The 18,870-nt window shown below is 40.6% G+C and overlaps 2 protein-coding genes across 2 annotated transcripts; one reads left to right on the plus strand and one right to left on the minus strand.

Annotated features, from left to right (window-relative positions):
• Nucleotides 1-1,098: 1,098 nt before the first annotated feature.
• Nucleotides 1,099-7,482, minus strand: kncn (kinocilin; the record flags this gene model as incomplete). Its single annotated transcript, XM_080439538.1, has 5 exons — nucleotides 1,099-1,377; nucleotides 3,550-3,643; nucleotides 4,735-4,809; nucleotides 4,898-4,966; nucleotides 7,335-7,482. The coding sequence occupies 5 exons, from the start codon at nucleotides 7,480-7,482 to the stop codon at nucleotides 1,332-1,334; spliced, it is 432 nt and encodes a 143-aa protein (XP_080295664.1). The 3' UTR covers nucleotides 1,099-1,331.
• Nucleotides 7,483-14,422: 6,940 nt separating this feature from the next.
• elovl1a (ELOVL fatty acid elongase 1a) lies at nucleotides 14,423-18,366 on the plus strand. Its single transcript, XM_080439529.1, has 8 exons — nucleotides 14,423-14,682; nucleotides 15,464-15,556; nucleotides 15,688-15,878; nucleotides 15,989-16,069; nucleotides 16,325-16,381; nucleotides 16,517-16,622; nucleotides 17,166-17,305; nucleotides 17,454-18,366. The coding sequence occupies exons 2-8, from the start codon at nucleotides 15,496-15,498 to the stop codon at nucleotides 17,784-17,786; spliced, it is 969 nt and encodes a 322-aa protein (XP_080295655.1). The 5' UTR covers nucleotides 14,423-14,682; nucleotides 15,464-15,495; the 3' UTR covers nucleotides 17,787-18,366.
• The last annotated feature ends 504 nt before the right edge of the window (nucleotides 18,367-18,870 follow it).

Here is an 18,870-nt window from a genome sequence, read left to right on the forward strand (position 1 = left end):
ACCTCAACAAATACCACAGGGAGCCCGGCAAGACCCTGTATGTATTAGTATAGTAATAAATAAACAAAAAAAGTGTAACCAAATTATCTCATTATCATCTCTCTAGGTACCACAACTATGGTAACCTAATGGAAAGAGTGGCCTTAGCAAAGCAGCATAACACTAATTACTACATTAATGTGTGTGTGTGTGTGTGTGTGTGTGTGTGTGTGTGTGTGTGTGTGTGTGTGTGTGTGTGTGTGTGTGTGTGTGCGCGTGCGTGCGTATAAATCTGTAGTGCTGTAGTGCTGTAGTGCTAAGTAGCTCTATATTTCAACAGCAATCATTATAGTGTTTGTTCAGTAACAAGGGTCTCCCTGTTTCTCCAGCTCTTTAGTAAACAGAAAATAAATTGTATCCAATTAGGAGAGAACTCATACATGATAATGGATAAACAAGTGAAATTGGAAGTGATTAAACAAAAAAGTGAGCAGACATAATTGGAACTGGAACACTTTAAACTTGAAGCTGATGATGAAATTATGGTTCTCTCTCCTGATTGGATAAAATTGGTGTCCCGACCTGAAAATGTATTTTCTCCTTACTAATGAGCTGGAGAGCTGGAGAGACCCCTATTATTGGAATATAGAGCTTTAACTTTTTAACTTTAATTTATTTATTTTTTTACAAAATATCACTTACATCTCCTTTAAATAAAATTGATAATGTTACTGTCATTACATGGGAACCATTTTGATCTTATGATGTTTCCAATGGTGGACAAAGTATAAACTCAAGTAATTCAAAGTATTCAAAAGTACAAATTACAAACATATTTCCAGAATTTTCCAGAATTTTCCAGAATTTTCCAGAATTTTCCAGAATTTTCCAGAATTTTCCAGAATTTTCCAGAATTTTCCAGAATTTTCCAGAATTAAAAGAAAAATCTGAATTTTTCAGATTTTTTCAGAAATTATAGATCTACAAGCTTACAAATGTATCGTGTTGTGACGCGTTGTGAGCTTGTAGATCAGCTATTTTCACTGTATTTGAAATAGGGCTTTTTTTAGGGGGGGGGGGGTCCCAAGAGTCCCTTCCTAGAAGTTTTATGGAGGCAAAAGTACAATATTTCTATTTAAAATGCAGCGGAGGGAAAGTCATTATTTACAACAACAACAAAAAACTCCAAAAAGGTACAGTACTAATGTACTGTATTACTGTCCACCACTGGTCATTTCTGTAAGAGCAAAATGGCCGCTGTGTGAATATGGTCAATTGCCAGGTGAGGTCAGGACAGGTCAGGTCAGTGTTAACAGATGACATCATGGCTGGTCTTGCTCAGAAGGTGACTGCTAAAGTTTCCTCCGAGATAAGACGTCCGGCATGTCTGAGGATGTCCTGCAACAGATCAAAACATGAGTTAGGCATGTGAGAGAAGTATAAGAGGGAGTGTGAGGGAGAGAGCTTGTATGTTTGAGTGTAAATGAATGAATGCGTGCATATATTGTGATCAGATAATGCTGTATTATCTGGCCCTTATTTGTGCCAATTAATTAAAAATACTTATATTCAAATAAGATATAAGAATAAACCTCATTATTTGTGGTTTATCTTCAATTCTATCAAATATGTGCAGACATGTACTGCAAGGTGGATAAAAGACCCTGTCAGGCATGAACGAAATCTGTGTTGCCAGATTCTATCTGGTAACGCAGATAGAATCTGGGTTACCTAGTAACAAAATCCAGTATGACTTGATTGCTTCATTATAATTTATTTAAAAAAAAAGGTCAGATCATTGTGTGCCTGTGTAACGGGTCATTTATACTTAGTTGTGTGAGCTAACAAGGCTATTTTCAGTGTGTGACATGGCGCACAACCAAGTATGAATCACGTATAATGTGCCGCCCCACCATGTTGGATGTGTGTACTCATCAGAGCAGTCATACCGATGTGGGGAGACACCATTGTGAGCTATGGGATCTATACCAGTGGTTCTCAAAGTTTTGAGACCGTGACCCCCCAAAATAATCATATTTAAAGAGGGGAACCCCACCCTGATAAGCACTTGGAATGTAGGAGTTGAGGCATTCAATTAAGAATTGACTCGGTTTCATAAATATTGTGAAAATGGCAGATCTACAAGCTCTCAACGCCTCGCGTTGCGGGCTTGTAGATCAGCTATTTTCACAATTCTTGCGTCTTTGACAATTTGGCCAATGTTTGACCAGTTTTTATAGTATAGCTTGTTGATTACTTTTTGATTTGGTTTTTAGCTTTCTTTTAGGTATTAAAAAGGTCTTAAGAGTACTTAAATTGTCACTTCACTGTCATCTGGGGAGCCCCCAAAAATCATATGGGGACCCCCAGAGGGGTACCCACATGATTTTACTGTTCTCAACCTGTGGGTCGGGGTCCTGACCCACAGGTTGAGAACCACTGATCTATACAATACCCTTGAAGAAAGCTGTGGTCAAAACCGAGAAACTTACCAGAGTAGAAAAGTATGACCACCACAGTACACACAACCAAGATGGAGGCGGCGCTGTTACATGAGTCCGGGTCAGGTGGCACGCTGTTACTCTGATAAATTGTACTCTTTAACTTTTAGGAGGTGGCATTTCCTTTTATAAATTGATTGGCAAGTAACAGAAATACAGATACTATTCTCCTATGAACTATTCTGGTTGTTCTTCTGGAGCTATTGTTGTTATAAAAATCTCCATAATACATGGAACTCACAAGTTTATCCTCTTCTTCTCTGAGACCCTCAACCAATCGTCATCTGCCAGACACAATGGAGCAGAGGCAGAAATGATAAGTTAAGGTCCAGTCCTCAAAAGGGGAAATATGACTGATAGAAATATAGTAGTGCTTGAACATATGTATCTGAGCAGTAGACTTTTACTACATCTAAAAACTGCCTCAGGTGGTAAATCGTTTATTTCCTTTCAAGCTGAATGACAACATGAGCCCCTTTCATGGCTGATTCACACAAGCTGTCAAACACGGAAGAGGGCAAATTTGCCATTGAATCCCATTAGAAAGCAATCTTTGAGAGCTATCGCTGCAGATGATGCTGTAGTAAGTATCTGACCCTTGCAGAGCCTCTTGAAACAGTAGTACGTTGCGAGAGAAAAGCACACACATCCAAAGAGCACAAATTATTCCATTACTTTGGAGTGCCACAGAGACAGACTCTGGGGGATCATGACCTTGCCTTCTGGGGCATCATGACAGAAACAGACTCTAAGGGGTACCATGACCTTGTAGGTATGAAATAACAGCTTGAGCACACTGTAGTGTGTACACGCACACTAAAGTGCATCAATGGAAACTTCTAATGCCTTGACACAATTAACCATTTCATACTGTGTGTGTGTGTGTGTGCGTGTGTGTGTGTGTGTGTGTGTGTGTGTGTGTGTGTGTGTGTGTGTGTGTGTGTGTGTGTGTGTGCGTGCGTGCGTGCGTGCGTGTCTGTGTGCATGCGTGTGCGTGTTTGCAATGTGTCTGTGTAGCAATGTGTCAACATGTTATAGTGTATGTGTGCCTTGTGTTTGTGTGTCATACCCCTCATCAGGGTTGGCCTCAGCCCCTGGGCCTCCTTCCGCAAAGGTTCCCATTCGACTCTTGGAACGTTCCAGGTTTAGCTGGCTCTGAGTTCCTTTGAGAACAGGAGAACAGATCAACTTTTCATAAAATATTACATTGCATGAAATATAAAGTCCATGGACTTCTGTGAACTGATAGAAATATGAAGTTGTAGGAGTTCATTTGGACCTGAATGGTCAACCTGAGGTTTGCCTCTCGCTTGTTCCTCTAAGGCTCAGTTGTCTCTCCAGTCTCCAAAACAGTCTATAGGGCATAGCAGTGGCGGCCATTTTCTGGTTCCACTTCAAAATACTCAATGCATTTTTACCATTGACATTTCCAAAAATATTTATATCAATTCATTTAAGCCTAGAATCAAGCCATCCAGGGTCCTGGTGAATCATGACCATAAAACTTTTTTTTCTGTGATTTTTATTTATTTTATATTCAATTATATGATATCCTATATTTAATAAATACCCTTTGTTTTGCCGTTTTCAAAAATGTTTTTTCACAGAATCAAACGTTTTATGGTCATGATTCACCAGGACCCTGGATGGCTATGCCCTATTATTACGGAGCAAATTAGTCTTTGTTTAGACTTGTGGCTCGGCAAACAGAGAATTGACCACAGCAGGGGGCATACCTGTTTCCATGGGGGGGATTCAGTCAGGAGGTAGTTTGTAAGGAACTGAAGTAATTAATAAAAAGGTTCCATTTATGGAGAAATTTAGCAGGGGTGCCCTTAACAGAAAATGTAATCTTTTCCAACTTAAGAAAAAACATGACGTCCCTCAGCCCCCAGTACCTTTGTAAGTCAACATTACACCTTGTCTATCCGTGTTCATTTTAAATGATGTGTCCCAGTAACACCTGAGATGCACACAGAAGAATTATCTCCACCATTTGTAGTTCTTATCTATCTAGGTTTGGCTCTTACTCTTACCTGCACCTATCCTTTGTTTCACCACTGCTGTTGCTGTTATAACACCTGCATTTCCCCAAGAGATCAATGATGGTTTATCTGATCTTATCCTAAGCCTAATTTATAGATACCTTTTCATACGACCACGACGACGCATTCCGAAAATAACGAAGATGCATTTTTGAAAATCAGTTACGTCCGGAGATCAGTGAGGTTATACGATCATGTTTTAAACTCACCTTCCCGTCTCAGTACATCTGCTGGTAGTTCAGGAGCAGGGACAGTAGGCTGAGAGTGAGGCCGCACTCTGTTCCCTGTGATGGAAAACTATTGAGTCTCATGATGGCTTATAATGTTGACAAAAATGTAATTGGCAAATAGTGAAGAAGGGCATTTAATTACCAAACATTGGCATCATATTGTTGAGGTTAAGCCAGGCTTTTATGAAGGGATATACAGATATGAGCAGGCCTGCAAGACACAAAAAAAGTTGATTTTATAGATGACAAACTAACACCATAAGAACCTGTTTATAAAAGTTTACTCTCTTTCCAGGGAGTGTGATGCTGATGCTGTCGGGGGCATCTTCCTGGGAACAGGGGGCCTGGGTGAGTGTTTGTGAAATGTACATTTCAGAATCAACCGATGCACTTTCATCATGGTTACTTGCGACAGGTGTATCATTGTTAATTCAGTGCAATGTCCTAATTGCTGATTTCTTTTGCCAGACTTATCTCCCAGAACTTTTATGATGGCTTTTGACATGGATAGAAGAGATCGATTTTCTTTATGTCATGGATAAACATTACATTATTTTCCCACATTTGTCTCGGCTAAATGTAAGCTATAATGTTGACAAAAATGTAATTGGCAAATAGTGAAGAAGGGCATTTAATTAACAAACATTGGCATCATATTGTTGAGGTTAAGCCAGGCTTTTATGAAGGGATATACAGATATGAGCAGGCCTGTGCAAGACACAAAAAAGTTGATTTTATAGATGACAAATTAACACCATAAGAACCTGTTTAGAAAAGTTTACTCTCTTTCATAAACCAATAGGAGACTTACTTTCTCAGACCACTTTAATTCTAATAATGGGTCAGTTTGATCGATTGCAGGGTATGTTGAATAGTTTTCAATATCTTTTATAAGTTGATGATCAACTTTTTAACTTGGGTAAATTGTTCAAGACCAAAATAAGAATTACTACTATTACTAGATTTGCCTCATAACAGATAGCAGAAAAGACTGACATTCCACCAGTGACTCCCAAACCAAATAATTAAAGGGATATTTCACTTTCAAACATGTTTGGGGTCATTTTAACGTCTAAACAGGATTTTGTGTCTACCCCAGACAGTTTTTAAGTTCCTTGTTTCAGTATTTAAATATTTTATATTCATTTTATAAGACACCCCCCCTACATGAAAGAAAACACGGCCCCTCACGCATTAGAAGAACAATATCAGTCACCAGAACCAGATCAAATATGTAAATACTGAAACAAGCAACTTAAAAACTGTCTGGGGTGAAACACAGAAGCCAGAGTAGATTAAAATGACCCCAAACATGTTTGAAATATCCCTTCTAATAAAAGTCGAGGAAACAGCAGTGTGCTAGGAAGATGCAAGATTAGTTTCCTTAAACTGGCATCAAATTTCCCCGGAGTCCCATTGAAGACAGAGCAGAGGAAAAGGGCTTCCCATAGGCTACATGAGATCAGTGTTGTGCCTCTAAAAAGGCGTATTTACTCCTGTGCCATAGTGGAATGGAATCCATTTCTTTTTGTCATGAGAATTCATATACTGTACCTCGAGACATGGCAAATAAAAAACATGCATGGATAGACTCAATCTTGACAAAATATCTCAATTATCATTCAGGGTTGGCATTAAAATCCTGGTCAGTCCTGGGGTGGTCTGAGCCATAACAGCTCAAACTGCAGAAAGAGTTGAGATACATAAGCAAGAGCACTCAGTCCACATTCTGGAGCAGACTTTCTGGCACATAAACCCCAAGAAATACATGATGGGTTGGATTACTTTTAATTATACTCAGGCAAAAGAGATAGTACAGTATGTGCTTTCTTTTAATTTGCAGAATGCCTGCGCTCATCTTCATGCTGACAGCAAACATACTAATTTAGTTGAGCAGATCATTTGTAATAGAGAGATGAGATACTACATCTACCACACATAATAACATTTTATATCTTAGATCAAAAACCATATGCACTTAGTCTCTGACAAAGAACTCCTTGCCTTGGCAGACCAGACGAATACACTGCTCCCTATACGCTATCAGGCGACTTCAGTTACCATGTTGTATCAAATGATCGCATGGTCACTGAGGTGTGTTTTTCAATGGAAGGTTGATGGAAAATAGCATTGGCCACTGATCTTTCAATTGTATTTTCATAAGTTTGTGAGTTTGTGAAGGTGCGTGAAAGTGCATGCCTTGCTCAACCCACACATCAGGACCACATTGGAAATAAGTGTTTTATTACGCTTATCACGCTTTTAAATCTATATATAATATTATTCAGGTCACTACTACAGGCCAAAAGTAATTGCACCATCAGGACCAGATTGGAAATGTGTGTTTTATTACGCTTATCACGCTTTTATGTGTATATATAATATTATTCAGGTCACTACTACAGGCCAAAAGTAAATACCATTAAGAAATGCAATTAAAAGTTCTGGGAGATAAAAGTCTGGCAAAAGAAATCAGCAATTAGGACATTGCACTGAATTAACAATGATACACCTGTCGCAAGTAACCATGATGCAAGTGCGTCGGTTGATTCTGAAATGTACATTTCACAAACACTCACCCAGGCCCCCTGCTCCCAGGAAGATGCCCCCGACAGCATCAGCCTCACACTCCCTGGACACCCCGATGATGATGCAGCCCGCCACAATGATGAGCACGGCGGCGCCCACCCGCAAGCCATGGTACTCCCCGATACTGACTGCGTTCATTCAGCAGGCGGAGGACCCCCACCCGCCCCGTGCTGCCCAGCTTCCGGACACACGCACGCAAGGACTGACCCTGACACACCCGTAGACAGGCACGCTACTTGGACATGGGGCCCTCAACACACCTCCAGCTCCAGTGTCACCTGCATGGAGTGTGGCCCCTCCCTTCTGCCACTCTCACTGATAAAGGAACACTTTCTCTGTCAATGCGTCCGTCTCCGTTCTTCGCTGCTCAAGACTTCTCATGCATCTTTAAAGATGGAGCTCCGGTTTCCAATGCTGCCAAAAATTAAAAAGCTTGTGGCATTCACTCTTATGTCAGTGGCAGACATGTAGGCTACGCAATAAATCTGATCACAGCTGACCCCCTCCTTCCGACTGTCGAGGCAACATGCCAAACACACTGGCAAACTGTAGGCTATCAAGTAGCCAGGAAAGCGCGTCTAATTCAAAGTACCTATCAAATTACATTTTGATACCATCAGAAGCTTATCAGGCATCGTGCCGTGTGATGTTAGAAGAATACATGCGGAGTCACAAACAGCTATGTGGTCTCACACACATGGAATGTGTAAGTGATCTAAGATTAAGGTAGCTATGACAGCTACTCTCAATAGAGCAGGGAAGAAGGAGAGAAATAGAAAGAGATAGAGAGAGTATGTACTGTTAATGTGATTCATCTATGAGCTTGAAGGGAATGTTGAATGAAAGGTTCAGAGAGTCCTATGCGGTCGGGGCCCGAGGCCATCAGCAAAGGCCTCTAGTTGCCATAGGAATAGCATATCCATGGCAACAGAGCGAGGAGGGTAAGTGGGATTAACACTAGCAAATAGGGTAACAAATGAACTTATGTTGTGAAAAGATGTATTTTCCTGTTCCAGAAGAGAAGCTGTTCCATTTTCCCCTGGTGCTAAATGCCAAAATTAAATATGAATGGCTTTAATTACACAAGCTTCTCTACGTCCAATTAATTACTTGGGGGCAGGGTTCTTTTAAGATAAGATGAAGAAGCAGCCACACACACTCGTAGCTCCGATGCAAAAATGTATTTATCAAATTATTAAAATCAACATTTAGAACCATGACCAATCATGGGAAAACATAGCTGAAATCTTCATGGGTAAAGACAGCTGAAGGTAATAACATTAATTCTTGGTCTGATGAATGGTGTTTCTACAGGTTTCTATGTGCTAACATAGAGTTGTACAGGAGTAGTCCATGCTGGTACACAGTAACACCTAAACCCAGAATTGTTATGTTACGTTCAGCTGCATACCTTCCAGCATGTCTGCGCTATAGCAAGGCTGCTGCGAAAAACGAGTATCGCCAGCCTGTTGTGAGAGAAACCCTGCCGCTGTCAGGCTGAGGAGCTAGGCTGTTTCAATCATTCATGCTGAGCTCTGTCAGCTCACAGCCTTTTTCCCTGTGTTGGAATGTGTAGATAAAGGGGACATACCCTCTGTGGTTGAACACTGTAGCCATCTGTCTGTGTAGATACGTTTCTATGCTTGAGCATTCAATGTCTGTGATCTTTCTTCACTTTTTCCTGCACATCAACTTTTTATTAGGGCACGGATTATGTTTTCACCACTGTGAGTCTGTCTGTCACTGTGAGCAGCTAATATCGGGCAAGCGTGAAACTGGGACTCCCAGTAGGCCAATAAAGAACCTCCACTCCAATGTTTTCAAATCAGCACCCACCTGCTTTGCATAACATTAGGTGTTAACCTATCTTCACATAGCCTGCACACAACACACAGAGAAGTGTGTTGTGATGCAGTGATCCTAATGACAACCAAGAGTGAGAGATTTTTCAAATTCTACAAATCACGGCATTCTTTGAAAAAACTTAAAAAGAGTTTAAGGGCACGGTCACACCAAACTATGGCTGCCGGCTGATGAACTCAGGTTGTGCGCGGCCAACTGTTTGCAGCCGGCACATTCTAAGAAACGAAGTAGCTTGCAGCACATTCTGTCCCAATAACCAGTGATGCACCTGTCACTCACTTTCAGGACCCTCCCCGTAGCCCGCAGTTGCTCAATAGAGGGTATGCGTGTGACATCATCATCAAACCCGGAAGTTATGCAGGAATGCCTACTGAGTGTCAAAAAAATACTTTCTGGCCTTGACAGCCCATGCATCCAAACAGAAAAGTCATATCTGATTGCATTAAACAACATTAAACAATGTTAAACTCACTTTGCATGTTGCTTTGCCACTCGCTTTGCCACTCGATGTGCCATTCACTTTAAGCATGCGCATACCCTCTATTGCGAGCACCAGGTCGCTTCCTGAGTCTTGGGACGGTCTGCCTTCGACTCACACAATTGGACAGAGGGGGGAAAAAAGCAGCACCTTCCTCGAGCATTTATCTGCTTCAAATAGACAAGGTGTATAGAACGCAGATGTGCGCGACACACAGAAAGATGCACAGGACCATCAAACCACGCCATTCCCATTGAAAAGCATTGGCAGAATCCACGTAGAATGAAAGTGTGGTGTGAACCGTACCCTAACTAAATAAAAACTAAACTAGGAGCACCCGTTTCTAGTTTAGTTATGAGATGTGGACCATGTGGTCATAGGGTCAGTCATGTGCATGGGGACCAGAATTCCCTGCGAGATAAGATAAGATAAGATAAGATAAGATAAGCCGGCTTCACGTAGGGAAATCAAGGTGTCATAGCATGAAACACAGGAGAAGTAGGCCTACAGGTAACGGAACCAAACCAAGATAAATAAAAAATAAGATAAAATAATAAAAATGCCCCTGTCCATACATAGATTATGAAAATGGATATGCAGCATCTACATAATCGCCTAACTAACCAAACTGGAGGAGGCCATTCCAGATAACAGGTTTGTAGAGCACATAAGTTAGTGCTAATCATGAAGATGCAAATGATGCATTTAGGTGCTATACGTTTTTTTTTAATGAAAATGAAATGGAAGCTACCTGAAGCTAGTAGCCTAGGCCTATAGTTAGTTGTTATTCTGCCAGGTTAATATAATAGGCCTATAGGCCTATTGTCTTGTGCTCTTGGAATGCAGAGGACTTGAAAAATCATGACCATACACAGAATACACAGGACCTCAATGGAAACAAGCCCTGGGCTTATTGGGATATCCTTATAGCATTCTTTTAAATCTGTGCCACCATGCCTTTTTTTGCAGACTGTTAATAAAGTATTCGATCAATCAATCAAAACCACATGGCAAACAGCAGCACCTAGTGGTCAGAGAAGGTGTCGCGTGCAGTGGTGTAAAGTAATTAAGTACATGCACTCAAGTAGCCTGTACTTAAGTAAAATGTTGAGGTATTTTTACTTTACTGGAGTATTTCCCATTTTCAGTACTTTTACTTCTACTCCACTACATCTCAGAGGAAAATATTGTACTTTTGCTACAATTATTTGAAAACTTTAGTTACTACTTACTTTGTAGATTTTGATTATTATTACAAAACATACATAGCCACTTCAACCCTACATTTCAGCCATTTGAAAATAGCCAATCTACGAGCCGAGCTCACAATAATGTGAGCTTGTAGATCTGCTATTTTCAAAATATTTTTTATACATTTTATACTTTTGAAAACTTGTGAAGTGGGACATTCTGCATAAGTATTTTCTACTTTTGGTACTTTGATACCAATACTTTTGCACTTTTACTCAAGTCAATTTTGAATTCCGGACTTTTACTCGTAACGGAGTATTTCTACAAGCAGTATGGATACTTTTACTTAAAGTACAAAAATGTGAGTATTTTTTCCACCACTGGTGGCATGAGAGACGCACCTTCACAAACTCCATGCTAATTAGCAGAGAGTAGCGTCCCCACTGACTCCACACACTGTTCATTCTGCAGCCACAAACAAACTCACGTCCGTGTCAAAGGGGCCCCGGATCGCTGTTGAGTGAAGAGTTAGCATTTTGTTGTGCTCTGCAAAACTGCTGTTCGAACTTATAGGTGAGTGTTTGTCAGAGCCACACACGCATCGTTTGATGAACCCCACGTGGGTCAACATGTAACACAGCCTATATTTGGTGGCCTGGCCTGGGAAGAGTTTCATTCCCTGTATTTAGAAATGGATATAGCCTGTAATACAAACGGTATTGTACCCACAAAATACTGCAAAGATATGTGTAGGCCTACCTACAGAATGAAGACAAAACATAATACGAAAACCTGACAGCAAAGAATCAACCGTGGCAGGTTAGGCCTAGAATGAGTTTTTTTCCCCCTTTGTTTTTCTTTTGTGTAGTCAGTCATGTATAAAGATAACAAGGCAATGAAAATGAATGCTTTAACATGGCCTACACCACTGATGTTCATGGATTGTGTCAAAGATTTGTGGTTGCATGCAAGTAGGCCTACTTTGCCCATGAATGAATTCAGTTTCACAAACTTTGGCTTAGTCCTCAAAATCATAGTGTGCATTTAGTGCCTATGGAGTTCTTGGGATAAAGCCCCATAGGCTTGAGCTCATTTTAATTAGCTCTGGTGTCTGACAGACAGATGACAGTAACAGGTGCTGAGGCATAAACCAACGATTCCAACAATGTTGTGACCCTCACTGAAACAATGAATGTATGAGCCTTGAAAATCAAATGACTGTTAGGCAACCTGAACAATATTGCAGAATGATCACAGGGTGAAAGACGTAAATATGCACATCTTTTATTTCAGTGGTTCTCAACCTGTGGGTCTGATTTTGGGGGGTCCCCAGATGGCAGTTATGGAATAGCCGATCTACAAGCTCACAACGCCTCTTGTTGCAAGCTTGTACATCTGCTATTGTCACAATATTTATCTGTGGAACCGAGTCAAACTAAATTGAATGCCTCAATTCCTACAATTCCAAGTGCTTGTCAGGGTGGGGGTCCTCAGTTCGAATATGATTCTTTTGGGGGGTCACGGCCTGAAAAGGTTGAGAACCGCTGCTTTATTTAACCTCATTCATTGCAAATTCCTTTCAGTTACTTCCTCCAGAGACCTCTACCATGTTTCACTTCATAATTACCTGATTGAGGGCAAATGGCAAGTCTCGTGGATCCTCTCTATTCTCTCACAGCGCTGTTGAGCAATGAGCTGTGCTAGTCTCCGAGCACCGTATGAATGTAAGGCTCTTTGTCTCTGTGCCGTGAATTCTGCCATTTGGGCAAAACTGAGAGCTAACCAAACATGAATACGGTCACAAGATCCACCAAAACAGCCGTCGTCTTGTAGCATAATATGTCATCTGTGACAAACAAGTGACGCTCTGGACAGCACTGAATGGACAAACAATGTCCACTACTTTTTCCTTCATGGCATTGGAATGTCATGACCGCAGCAGCAGTCATAGTTATTGCTTTGAAACAGCTTGGTTTTACTGTGGAGTCTTCATGGGACACACCGTACATGACACCCACATTGTGTATAGGGTTAGGGTGACAATTGTGTCACTCTGCCCTTGCAGAAACCACTTACTGTATTGTAAGTGTTGGCTCACTTGGGGATTCAATAACCAAAACCCCTATACATGCTAATGAGATTAATTTATACAATAATTTTGGTTGCCTGAAGACACTGCAATTGAGAATCACACCTGACGTTCTTGTAGTCACTGGATGCCTGAGGCCACCTAGCTTCAAGGACATTAAATCATCTTAAATGTGCAAGGCTAACTATAGATCAGTGACAAGCTACTCCTTTGACAGCTGCATTTACGCAAATTTGTCTTTGATATATCTTAACAATCTGCCTCTAATCCCCTCTCAACTAAAAAATAGGAACGAGAATGTATGTGTTGGTCAATGTTAACAATTTTTTTTTAGAATCTCCTCATGTCTGGGAATTTCTTTAAAGGGAATATATGAAAGGGGATGACGACATTGCTACAGTATGAGCGGAGATGCAGCCAGTGCCTGGGGGTTGTATTGTCTATGCCCTAATATGGTGATTGCATCACTATACAGAGGACCACTCAAGACACTGCCAGAACAGCAGATTGATAATATTGGTACGGAAGAGAACTAAGAAGACTCTGAAGAACTCATAGGATTCTAGGACTTTATTAGGCTTAACTCAAGTAAAATCCTCTAGTCTATGTGCTACAAATGTCTTAAGCAGTGTGTCACCTAACTTGTTTCCGGTCCTTTCATGTGTCTCCGTCACCCACTCACCCCACCCTCCCTCCCTGTGCCTGAATTCTTCTCGTTCCAGCCAGCCTTTCATTCCAAAGTATGGGTTAGTGAGTTAGTTTCTAGACCCATCAGGGCCACACACACCCATCTTTCATCTGTTGAGGAACAGGTAGAACCAGAGCCACAGGAGAGCAAGGCAACATGGGCGTTACCGGGGCAGCCCTTAGCCTGGCCTCTATATGCATCTCGGAGAGTGAGCACCTTAAGAGACAGGAAGGGATGGGTATCATTCGAAATTGCCTCATGTTGCCTTATACGAGAATTCACCTTTAGCCCAAATTCTGTTCAGACTTATGCGTTATCGCCTTTAGATCGATACCTGCAGGGAAGGAGGATAGTGTGGCAAAGCCTCATACACTTCTAATGAAGCCAGATAAGTATTCGTTTTGAACTTCAGGTGGACTTGACCTACAGTACCTCTCATGAAATGGCAATGCCAACAGTAATCACAATAATACATTGTGTTTTTGCACCTTTCCAGATTGCATTTTACTTTGCAAAATGCAAACAAAACAATGACGACAAAAGAAACAAAACAATTAACCAGATAGATATTTATGCAATAATGGTCTGGCCCTATGCATGGCTACTCACTGATACTAGTTCCCTACCCTTTCAATGACCATTAGTGAAACAGGCTGAGCAAAAGTGTGCATAAGAAGGTGGAGCTTAGGGCTGAAATAGGGTGTGGTCCTGAAACTAGCAAGGCGTTGTCTGTAATGTGTCCCTGGGTTTAAATGCTTCCAGTCCCATGCTGATAATTCGCCTCCTACACTTGTTCATCTCTCATACTCATGTGTTCCAGGTTCTTGGTGGTTATCATTTGGATCAGGATTTCAATAAGGATTTGAGAACAACCGGAAACTACAGCCCAAGGACTACAATTATTTATTTATATCCATAATTCTCACTGTACTGTGTTGGCACACTGTGAGCACTAGTGCTGCCTACGTGAGTCTTTCAACTGTTATCGCCATCAGATTAACAAGAGGGCTTTGGACTTGAACTCAGCAGGTGAGTGCCTTGCTAATGCAATAGCAAAAGATACATTAGGTGTTTCAGTGATGCCACCAGATGTGTCATCCACAGTACTGTTGTAAAAGTTTTTTACACTAGGGTATGTTTCTCATACTGCATTGTGGTCAGACTTGTGTATTTTGTATCAGCTTTCTTATCATGGTTGGCAGGGAAACATTCACATTTTGTGGGTGTTTTTGTTTGCCGTGTGTATATAACATTTTTATTTAGAATGAAACTTAGAATCGGCTACTTTCTTGTGAGCTGACATGCCGGGCTAATGTAGGTTGGCTAACCATATAGGCTTGCCCCTCTGCCTCACCTGCTCAACTTGCTCTGTTAGTCAATGAAAGTGCCTCATTGTTGGAGTGGCACCACTCTGACGATTCTTTTCTATTTTTTTTACATGAGGCAATTGGCACTGCCTTGGTACTATAATTTGACTAACTGTTAGTAAAGTACTGTATAAGTTATTGGTCTATTCTTACTGAATATGTTTTTGTAAATCAGTCTTTAGTAAATCACAACTTGTACTGTACAGGTTTCCCTATTTATTATTACCAACTATTTGGTGTATGGGGGGCAGCGTGAGCCGTTTGATGAGCCTGCACAGCTGTCTTGTGTTTGTTCAGTCAGTGTGCGAGCAGCTGGACAGGTCGCTCTGTTACTGTACTCACCTGTCTACAGTACACCACCCCCCCCCCCCCCCCCAGTTAGCTCAGCCTCTTCTCCCAGGGCGACATTGAGATTCTGACTGCTTGTCTTTCGTGTATTTCAGGGATCTGTAGTTCGTAAACGGAGGCAGTCAACATGCTGCGAGAAGTTGTATCAAGTGCTTTAGAATTTCATGACTATGTCCTGAAAAGAACTGGTGAGTGTCTTGCGCTTCTTGTGTTATTCATTTATACATATTTAGTCATTACTATCACATGATATCTCATGTAACCTTTGCTGCTGGTATGCTCACATATTGATGTGTGTTACCTTTGTCTGACTCTTCAGATGACAGGGTGAAAACCTATCCTCTGATGCAGAGCCCCCTAGAGATGACCACCATCCTTTTGGCCTATGTGTTTTTTTCTGTGTATGTTGGGCCTCGCTTTATGGCCAACCGCAAGCCCTTTCGTCTCAACACGGCCATGATTGTCTATAATTTTGCTATGGTTGCACTGAATGCCTACATAGTGTATGAGGTGAGCATGATTTAATTTTTTTGCATTTTCTGTAACGTTTTATCACTTCCTAACATTACCTTGAACAATTATATTTGACCATATATATGTGTGTGTGTTTTGCTAATCAGTTCTTGATATCGGGATGGGGCACCACATATACCTGGAGATGTGACCTTGTTGACACCTCTACCACTCCAGATGCTCTAAGGGTAAGCTAACATTTCCTTTACCATCAACCTCCCCATAGTTGGGAGACTTGATAAAGAATCTCAGGATTATTCCCTTCACTGTGCCCATTGTGGCCCAAAAGGCAAAACTGTGTTGTTTTTGTCAATCTGAAGTTTTGTGAAAATGCAAGCTTTCATTTAAAACTAATGAAATGACCTATTCAACAAAAAAGTTGAACAGTTCGTTCAACATAACATTTATTGTTGCCTGACTGATCTTTGTCATTCCTTACCCAGATGATTCGAGCGTGTTATCTTTTTTATTTTTCAAAATACATCGAGCTCCTTGACACAGTAAGTATGTTTTCTGTTTGTGTCAAATCATATATTGCATTCATTTTCCATACTTTTCACTTTAGATGTAATATTTCATTGATATAGATTATAGACTAGTGAAAGTAACCTGAGCTTTCTAACTTTTTATTCTAGGTATTTTTTGTGGTGAGAAAGAAACAAAGCCAAATCACATTTCTCCATGTGTTCCACCACTCCTTCATGCCCTGGACCTGGTGGTGGGGTATCACTTTGACCCCTGGTAAGCTTCACACAATATTATGTATAATGTCATGCAACACAAACATAGTGAAAACTGGAGATTTTTTTTTAGCTTTAGCAGTTTGATAGCATCACATTTTCATGCATTGACTTTGTGTGAAATGACACACTGACAAAAGAGTGAAAAGTAGCGACAGCTTGAAATGGAAAATATTTTCCTTCAGTTTCCTTCAGTAACATTTGCAGCAATCCTTTTTGTACATGATCATAAACTAGAAATGTCCAATGACTTCTAGTCTGCAATTTGTAAACATTGATTTTATTGTCTGGTTAACCTTAACCTGTAACCTTATATTTTGTTTTATAATTTATTTATTTTTCACCCAAAAGTTAATAATCTAGTTAGGGCGTTGTACTGATCATTCCCACCATGTTTCATAAAGATCCACCCATCTTTTCTTGAGTTATTTTACTCACTCACTCGATTACAATACTATGCCAAACATGTAGGGGGAGAATCTGTAAAGGCTGTGAAAATGGGTATTTTTTTTAAATAAATGGGTGTTTTTCCTTCTGTCACCAGCAAGTGGAATGGGCTCCTTCCACGCCATGGTGAATGCAACGGTCCATGTAATCATGTACACATACTATGGATTGTCTGCTGCAGGACCTCGATTCCAGAAGTACTTGTGGTGGAAGAAGTACATGACGGCAATCCAGCTGGTATGTCCCTTTTTATCTATTTCTGCATCAATTTTAAGTTGCAGAAATTAGCAGCATAGTTGATTGTACCATCATAGCTCAAAGCTGAATTACAAATGTAGTTTTATTCATACCATTCCTGTTCTACACTATCCTATTCCCTTCCTAGACACAGTTTATTCTGGTCTCTCTTCACATCAGCCAGTACTACTTCATGGAGAAGTGTGACTACCAAGTTCCTGGATGGATCGCCCTCATCTGGATATATGGAACCTTCTTTTTCCTCCTCTTCTCTCACTTCTGGGTACAGGCCTATATAAAGGGAAACCGCCTTCCCGTCAACATGGAGGACAAGTCCAAGCAGAATGGTTTACCCCGCCAAGTTGAAGTGATGTCCAATGGTAAGCAGCACGAGAATGGGACAGCACACCACTCCACTAATGGCACAGCACACCACTCCACTAATGGCATAGTCATCCTTGGCAAAGTGAAGGAAGTCTAACCTGTCACAGGAGGAGCAAGAAATGACTGTCGAGAGAGCCTCATTGAACTGTACAAAGCATATTTTTTTCATACACGTATTTATGCCTCGTTTTTGGATATGAATGGCATAAATTATTTAACAAATTGACACGGTGTTGTTCAAATGGTTAACTGAGGCACGAGTCGTATTCACAAGATAAACACAGGAGTTTGGTGTTGTGACCATAATAAAATGTACATTGAAAAGACTGGCATCTGTAAATAACCTGTACACAATTAATGTTAAAAGGTTCTAACCTGTCACAGGAGGAGCAAGAAATGACTGTCGAGAGAGCCTCATTGAACTGTACAAAGCATATTTTTTTCATACACGTATTTATGCCTCGTTTTTGGATATGAATGGCATAAATTATTTAACAAATTGACACGGTGTTGTTCAAATGGTTAACTGAGGCACGAGTCGTATTCACAAGCTAAACATAGGAGTTGTGTTGACCCTTGGGAGCATAATAAAATGTACATTGAAAAGACTGGCATCTGTAAATAACCTGTACACAATGTTAAAAGGTTCTTATTTATCTTGAAATAAAAATGTTTTAGATAAATGTTGACTTGGTTGATTAATACACAATGTAAGTCGTAATGAGCTGGTCATTTTCAGAGAATCCAGAGCCAGTATATCAAGCACTGCAGTTGTGCATGTACTAAACCCTAACTTTGGAATGCTCTTCCCCAAGTATTGAGCTGCATCTTTTTAAGAACCTGAACGCTACCTTTGCATGCTTGTGTACTGCCCTGTTTTAATCTCTATATACAATGTAGTTACTTGCCAGGCTCTAGTCTGCTCCTTTCCTACACACCAAATCACTTTGAAAATGGCTAATCTACAAGCTTGGTTCCCCAGAATTGGTATACTGTGTTAATAGAACTAAATCTGCAATTGGTCTCATTCCATTCAGAAATGTCTACCCTGATGACATGTCAAGTTATTTGAAGCAGATAGTATAATTCAGGCATGTGTGAAAAAGGTAACATGTTTTCTTTCTGGTCAGGTGTGACACTTTTGCATGTCTGAATATAAATCTTTATTGTAGGAGACATTG

The sequence above is a fragment of the Gymnoscopelus braueri genome, assembly GCF_963280865.1.
Source record: "Gymnoscopelus braueri genome assembly, chromosome: 10".
NCBI lineage: Eukaryota > Metazoa > Chordata > Actinopteri > Myctophiformes > Myctophidae > Gymnoscopelus > Gymnoscopelus braueri.